At 44.1% G+C, this 13,538-nt stretch overlaps 1 protein-coding gene across 1 annotated transcript in view; it reads left to right on the plus strand.

Moving 5' to 3' along the window:
- Positions 1-13,538, plus strand: part of cacna1ba (calcium channel, voltage-dependent, N type, alpha 1B subunit, a) — a 542,697-nt gene that overhangs the window by 436,504 nt on the left and 92,655 nt on the right. Inside the window, exons 29-32 of the mRNA XM_078425960.1 lie at positions 2,705-2,801; positions 3,752-3,912; positions 6,414-6,551; positions 11,222-11,423. Coding sequence (XP_078282086.1) covers positions 2,705-2,801; positions 3,752-3,912; positions 6,414-6,551; positions 11,222-11,423 — 598 coding nt within the window. The remainder of the gene's footprint in view (positions 1-2,704; positions 2,802-3,751; positions 3,913-6,413; positions 6,552-11,221; positions 11,424-13,538) is intronic.

Genomic DNA, 13,538 nt, shown 5'->3' on the forward strand with positions numbered 1-13,538 from the left:
GTGGTGAGGCAAGAAGGAAAGGAAGAGTTTAGTGAGGGGGTTTTTTTGGAAAGAAAGGTGAGAGATAGTGTGACAGAATGAAATATGGAGACAATTCTGAGCATTGAGTGGGATCCGAACCAAGTGAATTAATGTCATTCAGCTGCGAAGATTGCACAGATTTACGTGGATGTTGCCAGTACTCAAGGGCCTGAGTTACAGGGAGAGGTTGGGAAGGCTAGGACTTTATTCCTAGGAGCACAGGAGGCTGAGGGGGTGATCTTATACTGTAGATGTGTATAAAATCATTAGGGGAGTAGATATGGTGAATGCACAGTCTTTTCCCCAGGGGAGGGGAATCGGAAATAAGAGGACATGGGTTTAATGTGAGAGGGAAAAAATTTAATTGGCAACTGAGAGGCAACTTTTTTCACTCAGAGGGTGGTGAGTCTGCCAGAGGAGGTTGTTGAGGCAGGTGCTACCAGCTTTTGAAAGACATGTAAACAGACACATGGATAGGAAAGGTTTGGAGGGATATGGGCCAAACGCAGGCAAATGGGACTAGCTTAAATGGGCATCTTGGCCAGCATGGACGAGTTGGACGAAGAGTCTATTTCCATTCTGTGTGACTGTATGATTCTTTAACTGCCTGGGAATTCATAGAGGATTGAACCATTCAGAGCCAAGGGAATGTATGGGCTAATAGAATACCCTTAACTGATAATGACCAGAACAGTAAAACTTGCAATGTGTACCACTGTGATTGATGTGTATGTTAACTTTTATGTGGTTGTGTGTCTTGTTGCTTTTCACTTAGTTTGGCTGTATGGTAACTCAAATTTCACTGTACCTTAATTGGTACATGTGACAATAAACTGACCTTGAAACCTTGAAGTTATGAGGGGCATTATTACAAAATGATGAGTGTCCATAACCAGACACTATAGTTTAAGGCGAGAAAAAAGGACATTTAGAGGGGATATAAAGAAGAATTATTGTCAGCAGGCAATAGTTGCAATCTGGAATGAGAGGATGGTGGAGGCAGAAACTCTCCCAATGTTTGACGAAATATCTAGTTAAGCTCTTGTATCACCAAGGCACAAAAGGTTATGGATCAAGTGTTTGCTGAAGAGTAACTGCAGTCTCTTGTGTCTCCGGGTTTCTGAGTAATGTGTATTTAAGGAGAAAGAGAGAGAGAGAGAGATGAAGGGTCCAGGCCAGAGAATATGTAAACGAGCTAAAGCACCGGCTCTAATTTGCTGCCTGACCTTTGTTCCTGTTGTTTTATTGTGGGTGACCGCGAGTATCATTCTTTTCCCTCGCTGTATTTTAGCTGCCTTGCAAAGAGCTGTATTATAGTCTAAACTTCAGATATACATGAGCAATTGCTGTGCCAAACTATTAGATTTTTTTGTTGACCAGCTTTTTTTTTTAACAGAAGGCTGTGGAGGCCAAGTCAATGGATAATTTTGAGCTAGAGTTAGATAGATTCTTGATTAGTACAGGTGTCAGGGGTTATGGGGAGAAGGCAGGAGAATGGGGTAAAGACAGCACAGGATAGATCAGCCATGATTGAATGGCGAAGTAGACTTGATGGGTTGAAAAGCCACATTCTGTTCCTATCACGTATGAATTGATGTTCTATCTCTGCGTGGAAAGCATCCTCACACCCAAACCCCCCCACGTTCCTGTAGTCCACTTGGCACCAGACATTAACAGATCACAGTGGTACGTCTGGATGGCCGATAAGGGTCAGGACGTACAAGAATAGTGGCTGCCAGAACCTGCTCCATGTCAGGTGGAATGATGCTTAGGGGATGCAGATGTGTGAATGATTTAGGACTAATTGAGATTGAGTGATTATTTAGCATTAGGGATGATTTCTGTGCCTGACTGTAGTGAGTTTGGACCCAAGTGGCCAAAGCTGTTGCTGTGTACCATCTTTGGTATCTCAGAGGCCTGGTGACATACTTGGAGCACAACGTGACTGGTATAAATTCATGTTCATAAGTGATAGGAGCAGAATTAGGCCATTCGGCCCATCAAGTGTACTTCGCCTTTCAATCATGGCCGATCTATCTTTCCCTTCTAAACCCATTCTTCTGCCTTCTCCCCATAACCCATGATATCCTCGGTATCATCCACCTGCCTCCGCTGACATCGATTTCCTGCCTTTGTATTTGTACTATTTATACGTAACAACCCTCCACCCACTAAAGTTTTTAATTGGGGAAAAAAGCAGTATGTGTTTATGAGGCGATGTTGCTGTTGTTTTTGTCGTCTGCTCTGTTGCCTTCCTCTGTGCCGTCTCACACACCAAAGCTTGCAGAAGCAAGGGGTCTTGGTGCCTGAGATAGACACAAAGTGCTGTAGTAATTCAGCGTGTCAGGCAGCATCAGAGGGAGATGAAGGATGGATGACGTTTCAGGTCGGGGCCCTTCTTCAGACTGTACCAGAAGGGGAGCCTGCTCTTCCCTTGTCCTATCACTCCCCCCACTCTATATACTCAATGTCTTCGCTGGTGGGTTCTACTTGTGATTATCATCTAGTTTATTCCTGTTACAGAGGATTGAATTCTAATCCATGTAAAACCTTTGCAATACAATCTCCACTTGACGTTGAGTGTCCGGGGGTCTGTGCATTAAAACAGGCCTGGCCATGCAGCACAAGTGCGTTCAGTGGCTTTGCATTCAATGATGGTTAACTCCGACCCTTTATTTGTCAGTGGAACCAAAGGGAAGGACCTCAACACCATTAAGTCGCTGCGGGTTCTCCGGGTCCTACGGCCACTGAAGACCATCAAACGTCTGCCCAAGTTAAAGGTACTGACTTGTACAATTATTGTGCTTTTGCAAAGATATCTTCCGGGAAAACCTGCTTAGTAAAATTAAAATAAAGCTTGAATGCTTCCTTCCTACAGTAGTCTGGAAAGCCACCTGCTTGTTTGTAGTCACATTTTTTTCATTCCACAAATATATGAAGCTGTAAGAAGCTGGAGTAACTCAGCAGGACAGGAAGCATCTCTGGAGAGAAGGAACGGGTGACGTTTCGGGTTGAGATAACTTCTCTCGACCAGAAATGTCACCCATTCCTTCTCTCCAGAGATGCTGCCTGGCCCGCTGAGTTACTCCAGCTTTATGCGTCGATCTTCAGTTTAAACCAGCATCTGCAGTTCCTACCCACACAATAAATATATGAAGCTGATTTTCTTCAAATTCAGGCTGCATTTCTATTTCATTGGATACCTCCTTTACAGCCTATAGATGGCAGAGAATAGTACCTATTCTGTTTGTAACTGAGCTAAATAATTTACACTCCGCAAAAACGAGATATCAATCCACCTTTTTCAAAATATCTGTAGCCCCCCTCTTGGGAGATTCTAACTTAATGATCTTTGAATGAGACTGCCTGCTTTGCATGTTACTCCTCAGTGCCACAATTGTCGAAAAATAAAGTGTTGGTATATTCCTGACAGCCAGAACAATTTAGGCATTCAACGAGAGTGGGTAATGTTGTCACAATGATGTTCCCTAACATAACATTCCCTAACAATGTTCCCTATCATATAGATGGAAATATCTATTGGCAATTCCTCAGAGAGTGTTGTCTGTAAAACTTGGGTCCTTAAACCTCACGATAATCACAACAGATACCGACTTTCCTGTAATAAAAATCTCAATGCGACTGGATGTTGGCAATGAATTTGCTAGTTTAGTCTTGTTTGCGATTTTTTTGTTTTGTTATCATCTGACTCAATGTGTGTTTCCTTCAGGCTGTCTTTGACTGTGTGGTGAACTCCCTGAAGAATGTCCTGAACATCCTCATCGTTTACATGCTCTTCATGTTCATCTTCGCTGTCATTGCCGTGCAGCTCTTCAAGGGTAAATTCTTCTACTGCACTGACGAGTCCAAGGATTTGGAAAAGGATTGCAGGTGAGACGCGTCAAGTGGACGTGACAGGCAGGAATCAGAGTGAAGATCGGGAGGCAATATTTGCACAATATTCCCCCTCGGATAGTTCAATGATTCAATGGTTCTTTGTTGTCACTTATGCACTGCACAGTGAAATTCCTTTTGCATAGCTCACGCATGCCCGAGTTGCCACATTTTAGCACCATATACCTGTACAGGATTAATAAACCTGAATGAAAGTCACTTTGTCAATTGTTGGATACACATGAGGCTGATACCAGGACAGGTTACGGTGAATGACAACAGCAGTGATGTAACCTCAATACTATTTAACGAGGAGCACAAGGCACACCAAAGCACAATGATGTCAGAGCATTGGGTGTGTAAATTCAGTGGATATTATTGAATGAATATCACAGCGTTGCTGAACAGCACAGAGACATCCTCTCGGTCCACTATACCCATATGGACTATGATGCCTAAGCTCACTTGCCCGCATTAATATTATATCACTTTCTGCCCTGCTCATGTACCTGTCCAGATGCTTCTTAAATGTCGCTGTTGTTCCTGCTTCCACCACCGCCTCTGGCTGCTCATTTCAGATTCACTCTTTGTGTGAAAACATTATCTGTCACAGCCTCTTCAAACCGCCTCTCTCTCTCTCTCTCTCTCTCTCTCTCTCTCTCTCTTCTTAAACCTGTGTCCTCTACTTTTCGACAGCCATATCATGGGCTGTCTACCCCACCTGTGTCTCTCATAATTTTACAAACCTCTTCTTAGAGTCGTAGAGTTACACAGCATGGAAACCAGCCCTTTGGGCCACCTCATCAAAGCTGACCAAGTTGGCTACCTATGTTTGTTCCAGTTGCCTCCCTTTGCCCTATATCGTCCTGAACCCTTCCATTTAAAATGCCTTTTAAATAGTGTAATCGTATCCACCTCCACCACTTCTTCTGCCAACTCATTCCACATACCCCCACTCTCATTCCACACACCCCCACTTTCATTCCACATACCCCCACTCTCATTCCACACACCCCCACTTTCATTCCACATACCCCCACTCTCATTCCACATACCCCCACTCTCATTCCACACACCCCCACTTTCATTCCACATACCCCCACTCTCATTCCACACACCCCCACTTTCATTCCACATACCCCCACTCTCATTCCGCATACCCCAACTCTCATTCCACATACCCCCACTCTCATTCCACATACCCCCACTTTCATTCCACATACCCCCACTCTCATTCCACATACCCCCACTCTCATTCCACATACCCCCACTCTCATTCCACACACCCCCACTCTCATTCCACACACCCCCACTCTCATTCCACACACCCCCACTCTCATTCCACACACCCCCACTCTCATTCCACAGACCCCCCACTCTCATTCCACACACCCCCACTCTCATTCCACATACCCCCACTCTCATTCCGCATACCCCCACTCTCATTCCGCATACCCCCACTCTCATTCCTCATACCCCCACTCTCATTCCACACACCCCCACTCTCATTCCTCATACCCCCACTGAAAAAACAGTCCCTCTGGACCCTTTTAAATCTTTCTCCTCCCTCCTGAAAACCATGCCATCGAATTTTAGACTCCACTACTCTGTGAAAAAGACTGTGACCATTCACACTATCTACACCTTTCATGATTTTATATACCTCTATAAGGATACTCTTCAGCCTCCTAAGCTGCAAGAAAATATATCCTAACCCATCCATCTCGCCTAAAGTCCCCTTATCTCAGTGACATCCTCGTAAATCTTTTCTGCACACTTTCCAGCTTCAGGTCATAAGTGATAGGAGCAGAATTAGGCCATTCGGCCCTTCAAGTCTCCTCCGCCATTCAATCATGGCTGATCTATCTTTCCCCCCTTACCTCATTCTCCTACGTTTGCCCCATAACCCCTGACACCCGTACTAATCAAGAATCTATCTATCTCTGTTTAAAAATATCAATCGACAGCCTCCACAGCCTTCTGTGACTAAGAATTCCACAAATTCACCACCCTCTGACTAAAGAAATCCCTCTTCATCTTCCATAAGGAACTTTCGTTTAATTCTGAGGCTATAACTTCTAGTTCTAGACTGTCTTAGACTTAATGACATGTTTCTATAAGTTGGGTGATCAGAACTGCAGACGATACTCCAAATGTAGTCTCCTCAGTGATTTGTACAGTGGTAACATGATGTCCCACCTCCTGTGCTCAATGAGTGAAGAAGGCAAGTATTTCCAACGCCTTCCCTACCCCGATAACCTTAAAATTGCGTCACACTTTCAGGAAACTATACTACATCCAGGTCGCTCTATTCAACAGCATTCCCCAAGCACGACCATTTGCTGTGCGAGTTCCTTTCTACTTTAACTTGCAAAGTGCAACTCCAGTTAAGTTCCATCTGTCATTCCTTGACACGCTTCCCTGCTCTCCAGCATTTTTCTCCAAAATCACAAAGAATTACAAAGTGAGAGCATTCCCATTCTGCCATTACTTTGCAGGGGTCAATATCTCGTCTATGACAGCGATGAAATTGAGGCAGAACCACGAGAATGGAAGAAATATGATTTCCACTACGATAATGTGCTGTGGGCCCTGCTGACACTGTTCACAGTGTCGACTGGTGAAGGGTGGCCAACGTGAGTATCCAGCGTTAGATATTAGTGCAATGGTTATTGGAGATCATTGAGGGCAAAATACTGTACGCCGGCACCAGCCACATCATTGTCTGGCTGTATGACTCGGGGTCTTCATGCAACCCAATGCACAAGAACAAGGATAACTGGTGACTTGAGCTGAATTTCATCCCGTGAGTGCCTCAGAAAAGTTACTTCTGTGGTGTGTTAAAATATACAAGGGTGGACGTGTTTTAATGAGAGACTGCAGAAGATTAATTGATGGAATGGATTGGAATGGAATACTTTATTGTCACACGTGACAACTCACAGTGACATTCTTTGCTTGCGTGCCCACGGTATGCAAATAGTCGCCACAGAAACGGCGTTGACTAAGTTACAAAGTACCCGCACTGGCTACTCCTTTGTTCTTCCCCCCCCCCCCTCACCTTCACACTAGCTCCCCCACACCAGGTCCTCCATTGTTCTTCCCCTCCTCCTCCCCCTCCCCCCCCCCCCTCCCCCCCACCACCTCATGGCGGTCCCCTCATGATGATAAACGAGGCAGAAGGATTAGATTAACAATTTGTGCCAAGGACGTTTTTATATCTACTATAGTTTGACATCATGAACACTTGGCCCCCTCTGCCTTTGTGTTGGCCACATAATTGTTGGAAAATGACCCAGGAAAGGAGAAGAGGAGATGTACACTTCCAGTGCCCAAATTACAAAAGGTTAGCAGGCAGGGCTAAGTAGTTGAGAAGCCAAAGGGAAATTTGGTCTTTATTGCAAAGAGTTGGAGTTTGGAAAAATGAATGTTTTGTTTCAACTGAATGGGGTGTTGGTGAGATTACAACTCGTGTAACTCACGTAGTTTTGGTCTTTTTGACGAAGGAACGATTAGATGCAGCCCAGAGGAGATTCACCAGACTGATCCCTGAGATGCGAGGAATGTCCTGTCAGGAAAGGCTGAACAGGTTGGGTTTGTATTTCATGTAATTGTGAAGAATGAGGGATGACCTCCTTGAAACATACAAGATGTATTGAGGATAAGAGTCAGGGAGTCATGTTGCAGCTTCATAAAACTTTGCTGTGGCAACATATGGAGTATTGTGTGCAGTTCTGGTGGCCCCATTATAGGAAGGACATGGAGGCTGTGGAGAAGGTGCAGAACTTTACTTGAATGATGCCTGGATCAGAGGGTATTAGCTGGAAGGAGAGGTTGGACAAACTTGTAATGTTTCCTTTGGAACTTTGGAGGTGGAGGGAAGACCTGATAGAGGTATATAAAATGATGAGAGACATGGATAGGGTAAACAGTCATAACCTCTTTCCTAGCTAGGGAAAAACCAGAAGGCATAGCTTTAAGTTGAGAGGGGGTATGTTTAAAGGAGATGTGTTAGGCAAATTAATTTTTACACAAATATGCTGCGTGCCTGGAATGTGCTGCCAAGAGATGGTGGAAGTAGGTACGATAGTAGCGTTTAAGAGTATTTAGATAGGCATATGGATATGTGAAGAATGGAGGGACATGGATCATGTACAGGCAGAGAGACAAGTTTAACTTTTAGTTCGTTTTTTTAGTTTCATTTATTGTCACGCTTACTGAGGTACAGTAAAGAGCTTTTGCAGCATGCTAACCATTCAGCAGAAAGACAATACAAGATTACAACTGAGCCACTCACAGTGTACTGACACATGATAAAGGGAATAAAGTGAACAACATTTAGTGCGAGATAAAGCCAGTAAAGTCTGATCAAAGATAGTCCGAGGGTCTCAAATGAGATTGATAGCTGCTCTCTAGTTGTGGTAGGCATCTACTTGGCACGGACGTAGTGTCAGTCTCAGGGTTTGCTGGATGTTGGTGGCCGGAGGAGATATTCACTTCTTGTTTATTATTTTGTGGGCCAAAGAGCCAGTGCTGTACTGTTCTATGTTCTAAGCAGGCAGGTCGAGAAGTTTATGCTGGTGTGAGAATCACAAATGATGAGACATGGTTACAGGATACGGTTCCAGTCATTGAAAGCCAAGCCATGTAGAAATTTCTTCTCCAGCGGGTGGTGAATCGCTGGAGTCTTCCTCCCCAGAGAATTGCGAAGGCTCAATCATTAGAAGTATTTAAAGTGGAGGTAAATACATTTTTCAAAGGTTGTTGTATTAAGGTCTCAAACCTGATGCATCGTAGAAAGGATCAAACATGATCATATTGGATGGACGAGCAGGCTTGGTTGCCAACTCTTGTTCCTATTTTCTTGTGTCGGAAGGAAATGCAGATGATGGTTTAAATCGAAGGTAGACACAAAATGCTGGAGTAACTCAGCGGGTCAGGCAGCATCTCAGGAGAGAAGGATTGGGTGACGTTTCGGGTCGAGACCCTTCTTCAGACGGGTTGCCACTCTTGTTCCTATTATCTTGTGTTCTACCAAAGCTCGTATGTTTTCAACGGTCTTCTTGCTAAATGGAATGTACAGCCAATGTCTTCTGCCTTATCTGCAAGGAGCTGACATTATCTAATAGAAAGCTTTGTCTATTTTGAAGCACATCTCATCCTTTTTTTGCCTGAATTTCTTGATGGTTTCTCCAGAGCTGTTTGAAACCATGTCAGCTGGTGAATTATAGATGTGACGGCTGGAAATACTGAGCACAAGGTGGATGATAAAAAAAAAACAGGCATTTGGATAGAAAGCAAGAAATGTATTTGTTTAAAAATTAGGAGCATTTCTTATGTTTATCAAAATGTTTATTTTAAAAGATTTGACCCTACTCTCTTCCACAAAGTCAAAAATAGGACTACTTTTGCTACTGTTCTCACTCGTTCATGAGGAGAAGGGTGGGATGGGAATGTAGTGGAGGGATTTATAATATTACAGAGGAGCCTTGAATGTTCTTGTTGCTAAGGGGCTCAAAGACGTTATTTGTGCCGAGCTCTGGTGCTGGAAAGTTCTGGAACCCCTGAATTAATGATCCCAAACACCTCTGCAGCTGACAGGAAGGATGGGGAACAAACAGAGTTGGAACATTCCCTGGGAGAGAATGGTGTTACAACGGATCTTGGTTTCAAGCAAAGATAATAGAGCAGAGCAAGATAGACCACTCGATACTAAAAACCGTAGTATGTCATGGCGCCATTTTAGTAGGCAGAAACATTTTAAAAGAAAAATAACAAAAAATCTGTGAATTGACAGATGAGATATATTCTGCATTTTAATGGTATCATCACACATACTGTTCCCCCACAACACTGATTACACTGCGAGAGGCAGAGCGAACGGCGGGTTTTGCTTACTAAAATGGCGGACATTCCGCTCCTTTGCGTACTACACTTTAGTACAGGCGATTTCTACGGAGTGGTTCATCTTGCTCCTCTAGTATCTTTGGTTTCAAGGGAATGCCATTGTAGAGCCGGAGGACCGTTGTGTGAAGGAGCAAAGAAGGAAAATGCAGAGGTCAATGGGCTTTGGGGTTGTAATGAGCAATAAGATAGCAGGATGAATTGAGTGAGAGAGAGAAGGTTGTGAGCTGTTGGAAGTGTCACATAGGCATCATTATCTCAGGTGCAGCATCAGACAGAGGGTTGTTATCAGGGACGAGTTCATGAGCTGGAAAGAATTCATGGTTTAATAATGATCCCAGTTCACAGCAGGTTAGAGTGCTTCCTGCAAAGGGATCTCTGCTGTACTTTCTCTAGAAAAGCAGTTCCTGTAGTGTTTTTGAAGTTAGTGTCGGAACTTGAGGGAAAGTTTGGAAGATTTATTCCCTTGTGCTTATTTATTTACTTACAGCTATCTAGAGAAAGTTTTTTCAAGGCAATATATATAACTTAGACGATGCACAAATATATATTGTTCACATGGACAGATTCCCTCTAAAAAACAGTCACTTACTTAGATGTTCTCACTGGTGATATGGGATTTCAAGGATATTTCAAAACTATTAAAACTATTACAACACAGGACAGGCTGTGGAAGATTCAAATTTTCTGTGCACATTCTTAGTAACTCCAACCACGCGTTTCTGGAGTGAATACCATGAATACATATCATATCATATCATATATATACAGCCGGAAACCGGCCTTTTCGGCCCACCAAGTCCATGCCGCCCAGCGATCCCCGCACATTAACACTATCCTACACCCACTAGGGACAATTTTTACATTTACCCAGCCAATTAACCTACATACCTGTACGTCTTTGGAGTGTGGGAGGAAACTGAAGATCTCGGAGAAAACCCACGCAGGTCACGGGGAGAACGTACAAACTCCTTACAGTGCAGCACCCGTAGTCAGGATCGAACATGTTTCCTACTTAGCAAGTTTTGTGGGCGGCACGGTAGCGCAGCGGTAGAGTTGCTGCTTTACAGCGAATGCAGCGCCGGAGACTCAGGTTCGATCCTGACTACGGGTGCTGCACTGTAAAGAGTTTGTACGTTCTCCCCGTGACCTGCGTGGGTTTTCTCCGAGATCTTCGGTTTCCTCCCACACTCCAAAGATGTACAGGTATGTAGGTTAATTGGCTGGGTAAATGTAAAAATTGTCCCTAGTGGGTGTAGGATAGTGTTAATGTGCGGGGATCGCTGGGCGGCACGGACTTGGAGGGCCGAAAAGGCCTGTTTCCGGCTGTATATATATGATATATGATGATGTTGAGTTACCGTTACCTAACCTCATGAGGTTTTTGTTCTCTCTTCCGCAGGATTTTAAAGCACTCTGTAGATGCCACAGACGAAGACCAGGGACCCAGCCCCAGCTACCGCATGGAAATGTCCATATTTTATGTTGTGTACTTTGTCGTCTTTCCATTTTTCTTTGTGAATATTTTTGTTGCTCTGATTATCATTACATTCCAGGAGCAGGGTGATAAGGTGATGTCTGAGTGCAGTCTGGAGAAAAATGAGGTAGGCATTCAAGGATTTACCCGCTGTTGTCTGACTTGTCCATGATTTAGTGTCTGAATTTCTAAAACTAGCCACCTCTTAGTCATAGAGTGATACAGCGTGGAAACAGGCCCTTTGGCCCAACTTGCCCTCACCGGCCAACAAGTCCCAGATACACTAGTCTCACCTGCCTGCGCTTGGTCCATATCCCTCCAAACTTGTTCTAAGCATGTACCTGTCTAACTGTTTCTTAAACGTTTGGATAGTCCCAGCCTCAACTACCTCCTCTGGCAGCTTGTTCCATACACCCACCACCCTTTGTGTGAAAAAGTTACCCCTCTGATTCCTGTAAAATCTTTTACCCTTCACCTTGAACATATATGTCCTCTGGTGCTCGATTCCCCTACTCTGGGTCAGAGATTCTGTGCATCTACCCGATTTATTCCTCTCATGATTTGATACACTATATATTCTTGCTTCGGGACCCAGATTACCAGAGTCTCATTGCTATTTATGAACTGCATTCATTCATCAATACTTACATCAACTGAATAAAAATAATTTCAGTTTGTTACCCGTTGCTTTTCACGGAAATTTTCCAGTCAATTGTTTTGACATGTTATATTATAATTCTGCACTTTAAAAGCTCATTAAAGGAAAATCACAAAAGGGCTGACTCATTTCACATGCATGTGTGGAATGGGTTGTACACAGAGAGAAAGAAGCCCAGACTATTTAATAATATGCATCAATAGTCGGGAATGGAGTGGAAAACGGGGTGATCGCTGGTCAGCACGGAGTGGGTGGGCCGAAGGGCCTGTTTCCGCGCTGTATCTCTCAAGTCTAAAGAGAGATGAATGAGGAGCACATGGCTTCTCACGTTTTGGGCTCCTAGAAGTTTAAGAGGCAAGGAAAGTATTTGAGAGTAATCCCACTTTACTGGCCTCAGTCCACAATCTAGAACATTACAGCATGTTATGTGTTCAAGCACATACTTGAATGTGATGAGTTTCCTACCCCCATCACTCTCTCAGGCAGTGAGTTCCAGGTGCCCATCTCTTTTCAGAAGCAAAGGTGTTTCCTCAACTTCGTTTGAATTCTTCCACCAATTATCCTAAATCTAATCCAAACTCCCCAGATGTTTTTTGGCTTCTCTGTTGAGCAAATCGTTCTGTCACAGCGTCCCATGATTTTAAATACCTCAGTGAAATCTCCCCTCATTCAAAGCGACAGGAAAGCACAAGTGCAGCACCGTGTGTGTGCAGTGTCTCGGGAGGGACAAGATAGGAGCTGCCTGTGGACAGAGTGGCAACAATAAACAGGGGCAGACTGTAACCAAAACACACTGGTTACATGGAACTGAATAGTGAAAAGTAGAAAGAGCACTGCGATTAGCAAATGAGTATGAAGTGAAGAGTTTGATAGGGTGATGGAGTTGTAAAGCACAGAAATTGTCCCTTCGTCCACCTTATACATGCTGACCTTTTTGCCCATCTACACTAATCCCATTTGCAACATTTGGATTGTATCCTTCTCAGCCTTGCGTATTTAAGTGTCCATCCAAATGTCTCTTACATGTTGTCATTGTGTCCGGTTCCACCACGACTGATATATCAACAATTCTATTACCCCCTCAGATCCCCTTTAGAACTCCTTCCTCTCACTTTAAACCCATGCCCTCTTAATTATTGACACCACGGGAACAAGATTTTGACTTTCTATCCTATTGTATAATTTTACATACCTCCACCAGGTCGGCCCTCAGTCTCCATCGCACCAGGTAAAATTAACCCAGCCTATCCTATAAACCATATATATCTCCACAACTAATGCCCTTCAATCGAGGCGGTGAATCTCCTGTGTGCTGTGTCCAGCACTACCGCATCCTTCCTCTGGTGTGATAAAGAAGGCGTTTGGCATGCTTGCCTTCAGTGTGATGGGTGGGGGTTACATGGAACGACCTGCCAGAAGAAATATCCGAGGCAGGTACAATAACAACATTTAAAAGTCATTTGGACGGGTACATGGATAGGAAATGTTTAGGCGCAATCCTGGGCAAATGGGATGCGCTTAGATGGTTGGCATGGTGGCGTAGCAGGAGTGTTGCTGCCTTACAGCGCCAGAGACACGGGTTCG

This window comes from Rhinoraja longicauda, chromosome 31 (assembly GCF_053455715.1).
Source record: "Rhinoraja longicauda isolate Sanriku21f chromosome 31, sRhiLon1.1, whole genome shotgun sequence".
Lineage (NCBI taxonomy): Eukaryota > Metazoa > Chordata > Chondrichthyes > Rajiformes > Arhynchobatidae > Rhinoraja > Rhinoraja longicauda.